At 38.0% G+C, this 17117-nt stretch overlaps 1 protein-coding gene across 2 annotated transcripts in view; it reads right to left on the reverse strand.

The window, feature by feature from the left end:
• The window catches only part of TAF4B (TATA-box binding protein associated factor 4b), an 89541-nt gene that overhangs the window by 68669 nt on the left and 3755 nt on the right, over positions 1-17117 (reverse strand). For both annotated transcript variants that reach the window (XM_043444278.1, XM_043444279.1), the window contains 5 exons: positions 11270-11415; positions 9608-9715; positions 3617-3778; positions 3392-3514; positions 595-684 (listed from right to left, as the gene is read on the reverse strand). In XM_043444278.1, coding sequence (XP_043300213.1) covers positions 595-684; positions 3392-3514; positions 3617-3778; positions 9608-9715; positions 11270-11415 — 629 coding nt within the window. The remainder of the gene's footprint in view (positions 1-594; positions 685-3391; positions 3515-3616; positions 3779-9607; positions 9716-11269; positions 11416-17117) is intronic.

A 17117-nucleotide genomic window follows, 5' to 3' on the forward strand; every position in this document is an offset into this window, starting at 1 on the left:
TCTTCGGTTTACTATAACCCTGGGTCTTTAATAACTTTATAACTTTCAATTCAACTCTTTTTCAGCTACTAAATATACAAAAGGAACATATTTTTTCAGTCTGCCAAACAAAGTTCTTGTTATCAAAGATATTGTTCTCCATCAAAATCTATTTAATTCAATAAATCTTAGAGAAGAGAATGTCTAACATTATAAATTACTTTTTAAAAATAATAGCTTTACCCCACCCAAAACGTAACAGTTTTCCCACTAAATTTGGCACCACAAGGTTGACTATTTCTGACAGTAAGAATCAACAGGACAAAGAAGAGACCCTATTTTTTTAAAGTTAAGAATCTTTCAGGATACAAGCATTAAATAATATAATCATTAAGTTATATTCATGAATGAGATGTTACTTTTGTTTTCCCAGCATGCTCCAATCCAAAGAATATGGATTATAAATGTGCTTTACAGATTACAACAGCCCTGAGCGGTTTCTCCTACTGTTATAATCTTCATATTAAGTTGCTGTCATATTGAAATATTCAGATTTTCAATTACTTTAAAGTAATCTAATCCAAACAATTTCTTCAAAGTAACACATAACTTTACCTTAAGGAAAGGAACTAGGTGAGGCTGAGGTGAAGACTTTAGTTCAACATACAGTTGTCTAGTAAACTCTTCAGCTTCAATTTTTGCATCCTGAAGAATAAGAAAAAGAAAGACACTTTTAGGTCTACAAATATTTTACAAGAGGAAAAGTGTGTGTAATTCATGACTGGAGATATAGCAAGCTTTCAACAATGATAAAGTCAAAGTCTATCATTAAATACAGGTGGGTTTTTTTTTTTTTCATGTCCCCTACAAAGTGAATAAACAGATGCTTTTTTCATATAGAATACAATGAAGCAATTATTATTATTTTTTAAGATCTCAGTAAGCAAAGTGAAAGTGAGATGAGAGCTGGCTAAATGGTAAAGTGACAGTATTAAGACCACAGTCTGTTAAGAACAAACTAAGAAGTAAAAACACAGGAGTCCTACATTACTTAGGGCAGAAATCTGAAAAGTTACCTGGTGTGGGGGCTTTGGATTTTGTTTTGCTTTGCCTTCCCAATTTTTAAATTACTTTAATTGTGACTGGACTGTATTTTTAGAATGCTATTACAAGGCCACAATAATACACATGCTGTTGTTTCAAAGGGCTTAGGAACCCTTCCATACCGCTTTGGACTCTAAACACTGCAGGGGTCTATGAGGTCTAAATTATTCTCACATTAATACTAATCATTTGGGGGCCTTTTTCACTGTGTTGAGATTTGCACAAATGGTACAAAAGCAACACTGAATAAAACTGCTGGCAGTTTTAAATAGTTGTCATATTCTACATTGCAAACCAGGTATGGTAAAAAACAAAAAAACAGAACCAGCTCCACTTGAAAATGTCTTTGACCAAACAGTAAAATACCAAATCTCAACACTTTAGTAGATATCTTTTTAAAATATTACATGTAACCTACTGGGAACCACACACAGAGCAGGCCAAAGTAAGATACTCAAGGAAAAGCACTTTTCCACTGAGCTGCTAGCTGAATTAGCTGTGTTTTGTTGCTATTTTTTTCGTTTACTGGAAAGAATATCAAACCAGCTGTGGTTATTCACATTGGGGTATTTTGAGAGACATTCTCTCAAAAGGAAAAAAACAAATGAAGCAAGCCTGTCACTGTGAGGAAAACAACTGTCAGTTTTTGCTGCTAATGAATGATAAAAATCAGCGCTCTCAAGTCAAAATTAAAATTTTGGAAAATGTGTAACCATAATCCTGAATTTGATAGTTTCCCTGTACTGAAAAAATTTTCTGATGGGATTGTTAGATTATAAGTATGATTTTTTTGATATTTTAAAAAAGATCTGTCAACATTTGGAAGATCTATACAACCCACTGAACCAGTTATTTTCCAGACGACCAAATGTGAGCTGTTACAAAAATCATACATGAGTGAAAGATCCATTCAAGGTACAAGATAAACCAGTGGACTATAAACAACACCTATAATGAATGACCTGGAGAAAAGCTCTCAAAATACTTTCTCAATCATCTCTTTCCACGAGGCCAAACATTCCCCAAATAAGTTTACCTGACCAAAAAAAAAAAAATCAACCTTCTCTCTAAAGATGTTTTTAGGCTAAGAGAAGCAAAACTAGCAAACAAAAAGTAATACACACTCCGCCCTCTGGATCCCCGCGTTCCGTGTGCGCAGACTCGCATATGCAGATTCAACCAGTTAAGGATGGGGTACTATAAGATTTACAACCCGTGATTGGTCCAATCGCGGATGTGGAGCCCACAGACAGGGAGGGTCAACTATGGGACTTGAGCATCCGGGGATTTTGGTATCCACAGTGGGTCCTAAAACCAACCCCCATGGATACGGGGCAACAGCCGGATAGCCTAGATTTACGACTCTAAGATTTATAATCATTACAGAGTTTTCAAGAAGCAAAAGTAAAGTTTATCCAAAAATCCATTTAAGATAAACTTCATTTAAAAATATTTTGGAGAAGGAAATGGCAACCCACTCCAGTGTTCTTGCCTGGAGAATCCCAGGGATGGGGGAGCCTGGTGGGCTGCCGTCTATGGGGTCGCACAGAGTCGGACAGGACTGAAGTGACTTGGCAGCAGCAGCAGCAGCTAAGCACTAAAGGAATGCTCCAATGTAGTGCTGAAACCTGCTACTGTGTGGATAAACCTTGAAAAAAAAAAAGCTAAGTGAAAGAAGTCAGATGCAAAAATTCATATATTGTATGTTTAACTTGTATGAAATATCCAGGATAGGTAAATTCATAGAAACAGATTGGTGGTAGCCAAGGTTGTTTTGAGTTGGGGAAAAGGGAGCGACTGCTTAATGAATGTGGACTTTTGTGATGTTGGAAATGTGTTGGAACCGGGTAAATGTGGTGGTTGTACAACACTGTGAATATGCTAAATGCCATGGAATTTTTTTTAATTAAAAAATTTGAGGTATAATTGGCACATATTAGTTTAATTGTACAACAACAATTTGATATTTCTATACATTGTAAAATCACAATAATTCTCACAATTATTCATTTTATGTGATTTTGACCTAAAAAAGCCATTCAAAATAAAAAATATATATATATATATTTATTTATTCCCCATTTAAAACCAGTTGTATGGATTCTTTTTTTTTTTATTCTTTTTTTTTCTTTTTTTTTTTCATTTATTTTTATTAGTTGGAGGCTAATTACTTTACAATATTGAAGTGGGTTTTGTCATACATTGACATGAATCAGCCATAGATTTACACGTATTCCCCATCCCGATCCCCCCTCCCACCTCCCTCAGTTGTATGGATTCTTACAGAGCTTTTATAGTCCGAACTTACCAAAAGTTGCTCTACCAACTTCTTCACATTCTGCCCCATCTCCGGTGACTGGGATCCACTACACGCTAGTTTTATTAACATTGCGAGGAAGTTCTTACATTTCTTCACATTTTCTAGCATCGTCTAAATGCAGAAATACAAACACGCACAAATGTTGGCTAGAAAACAGAATTCAAGAAAATGTGTAGCGTGCTTGATTTAGGTAAGATGCAAGTGAGAGCTTACCGGAGAAAGGTTAGCCTGAGCAGCGGCCGCGTTCTCTGTTTTGAGATTGAGCTCATTTGAGGGGGCAGATGCTGTTCCCAAACTTGAAAGATTCAGGGTCGTTACAGTATTCACAGGCTTTACAGGAGTAACTGTGACCACGTTAGTTGGCACAGCCACAGACTGAAATTGAAAGCAGTAGATACTGAGATATGCATTACTATGCTGTGTATCACGTGGGCGCCTCATTTCACACTTAAGACTACAGATGGATCTTGACTTCCGTGCTTTTGTATTATGCTCTACTAGTCTAAGGCAATGTAAAATCATTTACCAGCTCTGGATTCTAGTACCTCTGGGTTTCATTCTCACCTATTTTAGGTTTCAATTCATTTCTGGGTTTCATTAACTACCTATTATTTTTCATTGACACCCAAGCATCCACTTCAGGTAAATTACTTAATCTTGCTAATCTCTTGATTCCTATCTGTAAGAAAACAAGGATAGCAATGGTACCTACTATCCTGGGATTGTTTTTAAAAAACAGTGCCAAGCGCACAGTCCTCAAGTATATTAATATGTCTCCAAAAAGGATGTGAAATAGTAAGTTTTTATATGAAAATACACAATTTCCTATTTTGAAATACTTTGCTTTTTATTTAAGTATAAAGCTGAGAGATATACTGATCATCTTATATTCAGAAGAGCTGCTTTTTATGTAGACTTCTTAGAGAAGTAATATCTTTGAAATTTGTAATAACAAATATTATGTGATTGTGTTATTTTCACATGGAAAAGAATCTCAGTTGTTTCTTCTAGCCTCAATTAAATGAAGAGTGATTACAGCACCACCTGCAGGATAAAAAGTTTAATACAAGAAATCACAAATTGGGTAATAAATATTTGAGACAACCATATTGAGATAAAGTACTATACAGTTTCCTCTGACTCCTTTTGGAGATTTTCTAATAAACTTTTTTAGGTTTATAGACAGTAAATACATACTTCTTCAGTGAATGTTTTGTACTCTGCCATTAATTCTCTGTACTAGTATATTTAAGAAAGTGATGTTGAACTTCAGCTTTAGGACCGATGAGAGGAGTTCCTCAGGGGAACTACTGTCCCTTTTCCTTATGAAGCAAAATAAGGAAAATCTCAGGAAGAGTCCTATTTTTTGTGAGTAGAAGCATTTATAGCATTTCTACTTTCCTTGTCAATATTTTATCCTGTCTCCAGCACAAAATCTGTCCTTTGTAACTCTTACTAATATAGCTACTACCTGTACCTCACCTGATACTTGTACCTCTTAAGAGGCATGGAGAGTTATATGATTCCACCCTTACACTATGTGTAATCACACTGCTATAATGGATGAACTGTGTTAATCACTAAACTCTCCATATGCTAGACCAGGTAATGCTGTTGCCATGCTTTTCAAGACCACACTGGCACTGATAGGCATGTCTAGGGGACAGGAGAGAAAAATGCTTGGGTATATGTGAAACAAATTGTGAAAAATCACTTATACTAGTCAGTGAAATGAACTGTATGCAAATTTAACAGACTACACAGAGTCATCCAGGTTCTAGACCCTCATTTCTAAGAAATGCCTAAAACTGGAATCACAATAAACTGTGGAAAATTCTGAAAGAGATGGGAATACCAGACCACCTGACCTGCCTCTTGAGAAATCTATATGCAGGTCAGGAGGCAACAGTTACAACTGGACATGGAACAACAGACTGGTTCCAAACTGGGAAAGGAGTACTTCAAGGCTGTATATTGTCACCCTGCTTATTTAACTTATACGCAGAGTACATCATGAGAAACGCTGGGCTGGAAGAAGCACAAGCTGGAATCAACATTGCCGGGAGAAATATCATAACCTAAGATATGCAGATGACACCACCCTTATGGCAGAAAGTGAAGAACTAAAGAGCCTCTTGATGAAAGTGAAAGAGGAGAGTGAAAAAGTTGGCTTAAAGCTCAACATTCAGAAAACTAAGACCATGGCATCTGGTCCCATCACTTCATGGCAAATAGATGGGGAAACAGTGGCTGACTATTTTTTTGGGCTCCAGAATCACTGCAAATGGTGACTGCAGCCATGAAATTAAAAGTTGCTTACTCCTTGGAAGGAAAGTTATGACCAACCTGGATAGCATATTAAAAAGCAGAGACATTCCTTTGTCAACAAAGGTCCGTCTAGTCAAGGCTAGTCAAGGTTTTTCCAGTAGTCATGTATGGATGTGACAGTTGGACTATCAAGAAAGCTGAGTGCCAAAGAATTGATGCTTTTGAACTGTGGTGTTGGGGAAGACTCTTGAGAGTCCCTTGGACTGCAAGGAGATCCAACCAGTCCATCCTAAAGGAGATCAGTCCTGGGCGTTCATTGGAAGGACTGATGTTGAAGCTGAAACTCCAATACTTTGGCCACCTGATGCGAAGAGCTGACTCATTGGAAAAGACCCTGATGCTGGGAAGGATTGAGGGCAGGAGAAGAAGGGGATAACAGAGGATGAAATGGTTGGATGGTATTACCAACTCAATGGACATGAGTTTGGGTAAACTCTGGGAGTTGGTGATGCAGAGGGAGGCCTAGCGTGCTGTGGTTCATGGGGTCGCAAAGAGTCAGACACGACTGAGCAACTGAACTGACTGGCCTCTCAAAGTGCACACAGATATTATTCTCTAATTCACTGATATTTCTACTGCCTTAGCTTTCCACTGAGGAGCAACCCAGCTTGAAATATACATCAGTCTAAATTAAGAAAAGTTATGCACACACTACATGGAAAGAGCAATGGTAGAAAAGAATGAAACAACACACATATATATCATTTTGGAACAACTGCATGTACTAAATCTTTAAGAAATAGAATTTTAAAAAATGATAGGACTTCCCTGGTGGTGCAGTGGATAAGAATCCGTCTGCTAATGCAAGGGACACAGGTTTGATTTCTGGTCCAGGAAGATTCCACCTCCTGCAGAGCAACTAAGGCTGCATGCCGCAACTGCTGAGCCCATGTGCCGCAACTGCGAAAGCCTGTGCTCCTCAACGAGTAGCCCATGCACTGCAATGAAGAGTAGCCCCTGCTGGCCACAACTAGAGAAACGCCCATGCAGCAACGAAGAACCACCCAACATATCCAAAAATAAAAGATGAATATTTTTCAAAAAGATAAAAGAAATTACATACTCCAAGTACTGCAGAAGAGAAAATCTTTCATAAAATAATCTTATAAATTCTTCAACTTCATATTTTCCTGGTGCCTCAACATCCCACAAAGAAGCTGTGAACACCTCGCCCAGGTGACCAGGTGACCCAGGGTGATAAAGCTGGTCCCTGCCACAAGTTCTCTTTCTGCCCTCCTGAGTGTGACCTAGTGCCATTTAAACTCACCAGTGAAATTCAATGCATACGAACTCTCAACACAGGCACCTGTCCCCCAGGTCCTCACTCTCTCAGACACCACCTGTTTGGTGAGTCTACCCCAGGTCTCCTCCCACGTGCCCCTCTGCATGGCATGCTATGCCCCCTTTTCTAAGACCTGCCAGTATAATAAATCTCTTTCACTTCCACATACCTCTCTGTGGTGGTATTTGGTGCCTACATCTGACTGATCATCAGAAAAGAAAATCCCCTTTTAAGACACATAATTATTTCTTACAATACAGAGCAGACATCAATAGGCCTCAATTTATGCTCTTTGGCCCAATGAGCTCCTTAGAATAACCCAAGTTTGGGGGGACCTAGAGTTTGGGACAATCAGCATAGAGGTAATAAAGAACAGTTTCCAGAGTCAGACAGAGACCTTGACTCAAATGCCCCTCTGCTACATATTAGCAGAAATCATGCAAATTTCTTAACTTCTCTAAACCTATTTTCACACACATAAAATGGAGATAATACTTCCTCATAGAGTAGTCACAGGACGAAATGAAATGAGGTGAGGGATGTAAAACTCTTAAAGTGTTCAACATATTAAGTGCTCAATAAATGGTAGCCATTATTAGGGAAAAGAAAAACTATGTTTAAAATCAGATTCACTGCTCATCATCTCTAATGATAGAGGAAGTAATATGGTTAAACAATTTTGAAACCTTAAACACCAAGTTTGATCTACAGCATGGGATTTCACGTAACATGTTCCAGGAAGATGTACCTTCTATACAGCAAAGGAAGGGAAACAGTGGGCCCGTGACCTCGAGATCCACTGATTGTATCACATCTGGCAGGACCCTGCTTAGTTTAGAACAGCCTGCAGAAACCAGGTGAAGTGCGAACTCAGAGACAATACTCTATGAAGACAGAATTCCATCCTCCATCTTCTAAGACTTAGGTGTACTCACTCAATCAAAAAATTTTATATGGACAAAAACATGAAGAACCAAAAAATCAAAGAGTAGAAGGATGAATGGATCTACTTATTATTACTCCCCAAACCCACTGGGGGGTCTCTGTGCTTTCCATCCCTGCCTACAGCGTGCACACTTTCACCCAAGAATGAAACAGGAGTCCCTAGGAAGCAGACACTACGGCTGCCTCCTGGGGGCTTCAAGGTCGAATTATCCACCAACCAGCAGGAAAGAGAAGAGTCATTATCATGACAGGGGTAACAGACCTGACATCTGGAATAGGGAAGGTTGCTTTTATACAGTGAAGGTCAAGGAGTTTATGCAGTGAATCTAGGTGATTCACTTACTGGCTCTTGGTTATTTCCTTGTCCAATTATGGTGATAAATGGACAAGGGCCACAACTCTTGCCTAAAAAGACTGTGGTGGGGCTTCCCTGATGGCTCAGTGGTAAAGAATCTGCCTGCCAATGCAGGAGACAGGGGTTTGATCCCTGACCCAGGAAGATCCCACATGCTGAGAAACAACTAAGCCCGTGCACCACAACTTTTGAGCTTGTGCTCTAAGCCCAGGGATCCCACCTACTGAGCCCACGTGCCACAGTGATTGAAGCCTACGCACCCTAAAGCCTGTGCTCTGCAACAAGAGAAGCCACCACAATGAGAAGCCTGTGCACCGCAACTAGAGAGTTAGCATCCATTCTCTGCAACTAGAGAAAAGCCCATGCACAGCAATGAAGACCCAGCACAACCATAAAGAAATAAACATACTTATTTAAAAAAAAACAAAACTGCAATTTGGACCTCAGATCCCTCAGGGATAAAAGTCTGATCACGCTACCAGTTAAGACCCAACAGAGTTGGTAGGTAAGAGTGGGAGGAATCCACAATGGATGGTGGAGGGAAATGATGATGTCAGCTGCAGCGGTGGGGACTGTAGTCCACCCTACTAACTTCCTCTTCTCTGCTTCCCCAAGGAAGAAACCTATTAGAATCCAAGGAGAGTTGGTTTCCAACATGTATGTCCCAGTGCTTCAAGGTGGAGACTGCGATATACCATCAGAAAGAAAGATATATGTTATCCTAGCTGTTGGGGATGCTATTTAGAGAAATGACAGTTGTCAGTTCCTTCAGAATCTGTCTCAGCTACAGAGCATTACCTTGCCATGAACACAACTCTCCCTGGAGAGTCCACATCAAGTGACTGATCACAGGGGGGGAACTGTGATTCACCCAACCAAGATGGCACTCAGTGAGACACTCCTGACAGGCCACGCTTGCTCCAGAGTTCCCCATTAGGGTGGCCAAGGCATTATTGGGCCTGCATTTAGTTCAAATTACTATTCTCCTTCCATTCCACAGCTATCAATCCTTTATAAACATCCCAGACACCAAAATTCTGTCCCAGCACCTGCTTATAGACCCTGGGACACATAAACATTAGACACGCTTGTATTAATTTAATACATTCAAATAAACATGATATTCCAAGACTATATACCATGTTCATCTGTGTTTCCCATACTTCCAATAGTTCCCAGTTTAGTAAGTATCCTCATATATCAGTGGATTGTTCTTTTCAGGAAATAGCAGACAATAAATAATAACGAAACATGAGACTATAAGCAGGGCGCACATGACACACGCCACACTCACTTGCACCGGGGCAGGCTTTGGAGCAGAGGTCACCACCGTAGTGCCTGCTTGTGCCGACTGTTTAACAGGCGCCACTGCCACTTTCTTGACTAACTGCGAACTAGAATTCTTGGGGGAAGGGGGAGATGAGAGAGAGTCATCAATATTAGTAGTTTAAAATCAATCAGCAGTATTATAGCAAACATCCAAACACTTTAACACGAGAAACTTCTTTGTTATAACTTGCTTTATAACCTTATGAACTTTATGCATATTTTCTACTATTAACCTAACTAGTAAATTGTTACTATGGCTTCCTGATGGCTCAGTAGGTGAAGAGTTGATTTAATATTCCTAAATATTACAGTATTTCAGCATTAAAAACTTGAATTTTACTCTTTGATTCTCACAGAAAACATAGATTCTTTCTTTCTGCCATTTTCATTGCTGATATCCTTTTAGTCTTTTAAAAAAAAATCACTAATTAAGCTTTTTTTATTGTGATATAATAGAAATATAACATTGCATAAGTTTAAAGTGTGTGATGTGTTGATTTGATACATTTATATAATGCAATATGATTCCCTAACATGAATGGGAGTTTATATAATGCATTTATATAATGCAATGATTCCATAACATTCACTAATATCTACATCGTATCACATAATTATTATTCCTTTTTTATTGAAGTATAGTTGAGGTACAATATTATATAAGTCTTAGGCTTACAATATATTGATTCCCAACTTTTAAATGTTATACTGCATTAACAACTATTTTAAAATACTATCTATATTCCCTGTGTTGTATGATATATCCATGTAGCTTATTTACTTTATACATGGTAGTTCGTATCTCTTAAATCTTCTACCACTATCATGCCCCTCCCCTTTAGATTCTTATTTAATATGTGATTATAAACAAAAGTCTGCTAACGTATCTTCTCAACCCATAGGAAACAAGAAAAGGAAGGAGTAGCTATCACTGATACAGAAATAGAGAAAATGACTGGTTGAGCACCTAGAATCAAATTAGGGGAGCACAGAACACAGCGGGTTGGGACAGGCTGGCAGAGATGATATTACCATAGAATACAATGAACCTTTTTATCAGGATGAGCCTGATTCATGAAGAAATTACTATACTACCTTCTGTATTTTCTGTTTAACCAAAGAAAGATGCCCATAAAAATATTTTTTATTAACTCTGACACACACAGGATAAGCTTTAGATACCTAGAAAGATGATCATGTATGTAAAATAAATCATCTTTTAACAATGCCAAGTTAATGAAATATTACAGTAGATTTATAATTTTTTAAAGATAACTCCTGTATGATATAGATAAAAAGGAATACTGTAAACTGTAGTGTTGATGTCTTACCACAAATTAAAATAGAAGGAGAATGGTTATTTTCTTCCCATTTAGAGATGCAAATAGCCCTTTGAACACTCCCTTGAGGACAACAAAATCTGAGCATGAAGATTAAATTTTTAATTTTACCAAATGACAAAACCAAACATCTTGATAAAATTAACATATTCAAGGAAAGTAGCTTAATTCAAAAAGTTGAGCAGAATCATCTCTTCTATTATTTTTACTGGCAAATACATACACACTTATATGAAGGTAATTGCTAGAAAACTAAGGAGGATGAAGAAAACATTAAGGTATACTACCGGCACGGTACAGATTTTGACGGTTTGCGTATTTGCTGGCACCGCTGGCCTTGAAGTTATGTTACTTGTGGTCTCGGTTCTTGTTACAGCTTGTTGAGGAGATACCAACATCAGCTGACCATTGTTACTTTTGATCAAAACGGTTCCTGTAGTTAACAGAAAACAAAACGTGAGCTAATAAATGAAGCATAATCTTCATATATTTTGTTCTCCCATTTCTTTCAATGCTGTAAAATGTTCTGAATAAATGAACAGTTAGTACATACTGAATTCGATGTCTACTAATTACAATATATAATACAGAAAAATGTTGTTACTCAAAGCTATTTAACATATTAAAAGTCTAAATGTATGGATGAGCTACTCCTGAAAAAGGCAAAACACTTTTCCTCATGCCATCAAACTATTTATAAAGCTACAGTTAAGACAGTATGGTAACAGCACAAGACTATGCAAACTGACCAATGGAATAGAATAGAAAATCCCAAATAGCCTCCAGACACGTCATATGAAATTTTTCTAAGAGTACTGCAGATCAGTGAGAAAAAGAGCTACTATATAATTAGTTACTTATACGGAAAAGATGAAATGTTCCACACCATGCACAAAAACCCAAGGACATCAAGGATACAAGAATAAAAACTTTTAACCTCTTAAACAATGTAGAAAACTGTCATTCTGAACTTGAAACAGGGAAGAATTTCTTAACTAAATAAAGCTTGATACATACCACTATATTTTTAAAACTTTTGCTCAGCCAAAGATACCATGAGGTAAAAAGACAAAGCACAAAAATTGGGAAAAAAAATTTAACTCACATATATTCAAAGAATGAACATCCAAAATGCACAAAAGAAACACAGACACCAATGACAGGGAAAGGTAAATTAAGACCACAGTGAAATATCACTTTGTGTCTATCTAGGCAGACAAAAATTAATAAGTCCATTGACAATATTAAGTATTAGAGAGATGTGTAGCAACAAAAACTCTTAAAATCTTGATGCTGGTAGTCTAGTTTGGTACAACTGCTTCATTTAACTCTACACGACTGTGCCAAACTGGTTCCCATTTGCATACCCTCTAACCCAGTATTTCTACTGTAAAGAAATTCTTGTCCATATAAGTAGCAGGTACAAGCAAGAATATTCATAGCTGGAGTTCCATTCCTGGAATGGCAGCATGAAGAGCTCCATAAAGCCATTCCCCATAACTGGTGAAAATTGTTTTTAAAAACAACTATTTAAAGTCTTCAGAAATTGCCCAAAGGCATACAGAAAATGACTAGACAATTTATTAGAGAGAATCTACTAAAACTCAGTAAGAACAACAAGAATCTGTGGCATCTGAACCATGACCCACCCCCTCTCCCTCAGTTTAGGTAATGTGGCCAACATAGGGTGTCCCTCTCTCCCAAGCTTCCAGTTGAGGGCTTTGTTACTTCTCAGGGACAGTATCTTGCATCTCTGCCACCTCAAGCTGCATACGGAAGAGAATAAATTGGAGACAAGTGCATCCCAGAGTTTCCAGGCTTCTTGTTTGACTCATCCTACTCATAAAGGGAAGGCTCGACTGAGAATACTTGGGCCCCCATCACCCTCACCCCAGCTCTTCCATGGGGTGGGAGTTCCATGATGGAAGAGGTAAGCAGAGCAGACTAGAGGTTACCACCCAAGCCCAGTACCCCACTTCTAAAGCAGAGACATCACTCAGAAAGAAGCATGCCATTGTCCTGAGTACCTGCTCCAAGCATCTCCCAAGAGAAACTGACTTTATTTCAGAGTGTGGGAAAGGTCAAACTAAGGGCATTCTCAAATACAATGACCAATTAAAAGAAAGGCTTTTGGTATCTTCCTAACAGATCCAGGCTATGCTAAGTCACAGGTCTATCTCTGGTTTACCAGAGAGAACAAGACAAAGAAACAACTAAGAACGGCCCTACTGGGGTCACAAGGGCTTCCCTGGTGGCTTAGACAGTAAAGCGTCTGCCTACAATGCGGGAGACCCGGGTTCGATCCCTGGGTCAGGAAGATCCTCTGGAGAAGGAAATGGCAACCCACTCCAGTACTCTTGCCTGGAAAATCCCATGATGGAGGAGCCCAGTAGGCTACAGTCCATGGGGTCACAGAGTCGGACACAACTGAGCGACTTCACTTCACTTCACTGGGGTCAGAACCTCAAAAAACTACTTCCTACAGATGAGTCCATATTTAATTGAATTAGACTGTGAAGCTAGTTAGGCCTTAGGGTGCTGTTGAAAACAAGAGGGTAACTGGCAGTGAGTGGAGTCTCATGATACCAGCATGATACCAGCAGAGGCAGAAAGCTTAACAGAGCTATCAGAGAAAGAAACAGTCAAAAAGAGCCCTGCTAAAACCTCTGTCATCCCAGGGAGGCTGTGCTTATGCCTAAAGCTGTGCCCTCTGAGGGAAACAGACTTCATTAAAATAGTTCAGCCAGACACTTAAAAAACAAACAACAATAATCCACTCAAGGGAGTAAACCAATAGCTCAAGTCACTCTGCTAATTTTTAAAAAATATTTATTTATTTGCCTGTGCTGGGTCTTAGTTGCGGCAGATAGGATCTTTAGTTGCAGCATGTGGAATCTAGTTCCCTGACCAGGGATCGAACTTGGGCCCCCTGCATTGGAAGCATGGAGCTTTAGCCACTGGAAGCTTCAATATATTAGTTTTAATTTAAAAATTATAGGACATGCAAAGAAAAAAGAATCACACACAGAGAAAGGCAGGCAACAGAAACCACCTATGAGTGAAATCAGACGTTAGAAGACTTCAAAGTAACTGTTATAAATATGTCAAAAGACTAAGGGAAATCATGCTTAGAGAAGTAAAGGAAGATATGATGATAATTCTGTCATTAAGTAGAGAATACTATTAGAGAAACAGATATTACAAAAAAAAAATTCTGTAATTGTAAGGTACAGAAACTAAAATAAAAATTTCACTAGAGAGGATCAACAACAGCAAACTTGAATGAGCATAAGATAAGTCAGTGAACCTGAAGACGGTTCAATAGAGATTATGAAATCCAAAGAATGGAGAGAAAAAAGAATGAAGAAAAACAAGCAAAGCTTCACAGAAACCTGGCACAGTGACAGGCACATCAACACAGGCCTGATGTGAACACCGGAAAGGAGGGGAAGAAGTGGGGAGGGAAAAGAAAAAAAGAAGTGGGGAGGGAGGGAGAGAGAGAGAGAGAGGAGCAGAAAAACATCCAAAGACATAAGGGCTAAAAACTTCCCAAATGTGCTGAAAAATAAACATCGAAGTAGCCAAACAAACTCTTAAGTTGTGAATTGGCCAAATGGTTTATTTGAGTTTTCATAAGATGGAAAAACCTGAATGAACTTTTCGGTCAACCCAATAAAATAAATGCAAAGACACATCATGATAAAAATCTACAAAGACAAAATCTTGAGAACAGTAAGAGAAAAATATACAAGAGAACTGTGTTAAAAGGATTGACAGCTAACTTCCCATCAGAAACAATGGAGGCCAGACATCAGGAGTATGACATATTCCACTTGCTGGGGAAAAAGAAAAACAAAAACGATTATCAACCAACAATCAGATATTCAAAGAAAATATCTTTCAGAAAAGGAGACAAAGACATCCTGGATTGGAACTGACGTATACACACTACTATATATAAAATAGATAACTAATGAGGACCTACTGTATAGCACAAGGAACTCTACTCAATACTTTGTAATGGCCTATACAGGAAAAGAATCTAAAAAAGGGTGGACATACGTGTGTGTATAACAGATTTACTCTGCTGCACACCTGAAACTAACACAACATTGCAAATCAACTACACCCCAATAAAAAGTGAAAAAAAGAAAAGACATCCTCAGATAAAAACAGAGAGGACTGGGCACTAGCATCAGACAGAAAATACCAAATTAAGTTCTTCAGGTTGAAAACAGACTACAGAAAGTAAATCCCTGTGTTTTAAGAGAAGGATAATTTAAAGTAATAGCTTTATAACCTTCTATCTTAAGACACTGGGAAAAAACTAAATAAAAATGACAGCAAGCAGATGAAAGAAAATTAATAAAGATTACAGCAGAGGTCAGGAGAATAGAGAATAGAGAAACAACTGAGAAAAAAAAATCAAAAGTTGGTTCTTCGAAGAGATCAAAAAACTGAGAAATCTTGACCTAGATTAATCAAGAAAAAAAGAAAAGGCTCAAACTGCTAAAATTAGGAATGAAAGAGGGTATATTACCCCTAACCTTACAGAAAGAAGGATTCTAGTTGAATGCTATGACCAATTATAAACCAATAAATTAGATAAATTATATGAAATGGACAGATTCCTAGACACATAATAAACTACTAACACTAACTTAAGAAAATGGACAACCCAAATAGACCTCTAACAAACAGACTGAATGAATAATATAAAATAGTATCCACGAGATAAGCTCAGGTCCCCGTGGCTTCACTGATGAATTCTACCAAATATCTAAAGGAAAATAAATGCTAGGTCTTCATAAATTCTTCTAAAAAAACAGAATAGAAAACACGTGTCAATTCATTCTGTAAGGTCTGTATTACCCTCAAATTAAAACCAAAATATCTTATGTATACCAATGCAAAAATTCTCAACAAAGTACTAGCAAACTAAATTCAGCAACATTTAAAAAGTGTTCTACCCCATGATCAAGTGATACTTATCTCAATATGCAAGGTTGGTTTAAAACTCATAGCTAGCATCATACTTAACAGTGAAAGACTAAATTCTTTTACCCTAAGATCAGGATTCCTGAAATGAGAAACGCGACAAGGATGCCTACAATCACTACCACTTGTATTTAACATTGTTCTGAGCATTCTAACCAGGGCAATGATACAAGAAAATAAAAGGCATCCAAAACAGACAGTAAAACTATCTATTCACATATATCATGATTTTGTATATAAAAATCCAAACAGATCCATGATTAAAAAAACCTATTAAAACTAAAAAAATGAGTTCAGCTAGGAAGCAGGATACAAGATCAATAAACAAAAATCAACTGCATTTCCATACATTTCCAATGAATAACTGTAAAGAGAATTAAGAAAAAATTCCACCTACAATAAGATAAAAATAATACACTTTAGGAATAAATTTAACAAAAAAAAAGTACAAAAGCAATATCTGAAAACTACAGAATGTTGTTTAAAGAAATTAAAGATCTAAATAAATGGAAAGACATCTCATGTTTGCGGACTGAGAGACATACCTACTTTGCAGGATTGTTAAACAGGTCAAATGAGACAATACTTCTGAGCAAATTTATGAATTTTAAAGTTGTCAGTAGTAGTTGTTATTAATGCTGCAAGGGTAAATGTGAGTCAAAGTGACTTCACAGCCCTTGAAATCCAAACTGTGGCTGGTACATACGGTGAGCCCTGAAAGTGAAAGTTGCTCAATTGTGTCAGATTCTTTGCAACCCAATGGCCTATACAGTCCATGGAATTCTCCAGGCCAGAATACTGGCATGGGTAGCCATTCCCTTCTCCAGGGGATCTTCCCAACCCAGGGATCGAACCCAGGTCTCCCGCATTGCGGGCGGATTCTTTACCAGATGAGTCACCGGGACACTGGTGACCACTGACGACAACTGCCAACTCTTTCCATGGCGTCCAGGAGTACTGGGACAACCATGGGAGCAGATGATCATGGAATATCCCTCTGATAAAGCTGGGGTAAAAACAAGAACCACAAGTTTATCTAGGTACTGATTCAGAATTCTAGAAAGATGCAAAACCTACGCCATGTCTCACCATGAAGGAGTTGATGAAAAAGGACCTGATCCATTTCACCAGTAACTT

This window comes from Cervus canadensis, chromosome 23, assembly GCF_019320065.1.
Source record: "Cervus canadensis isolate Bull #8, Minnesota chromosome 23, ASM1932006v1, whole genome shotgun sequence".
NCBI lineage: Eukaryota > Metazoa > Chordata > Mammalia > Artiodactyla > Cervidae > Cervus > Cervus canadensis.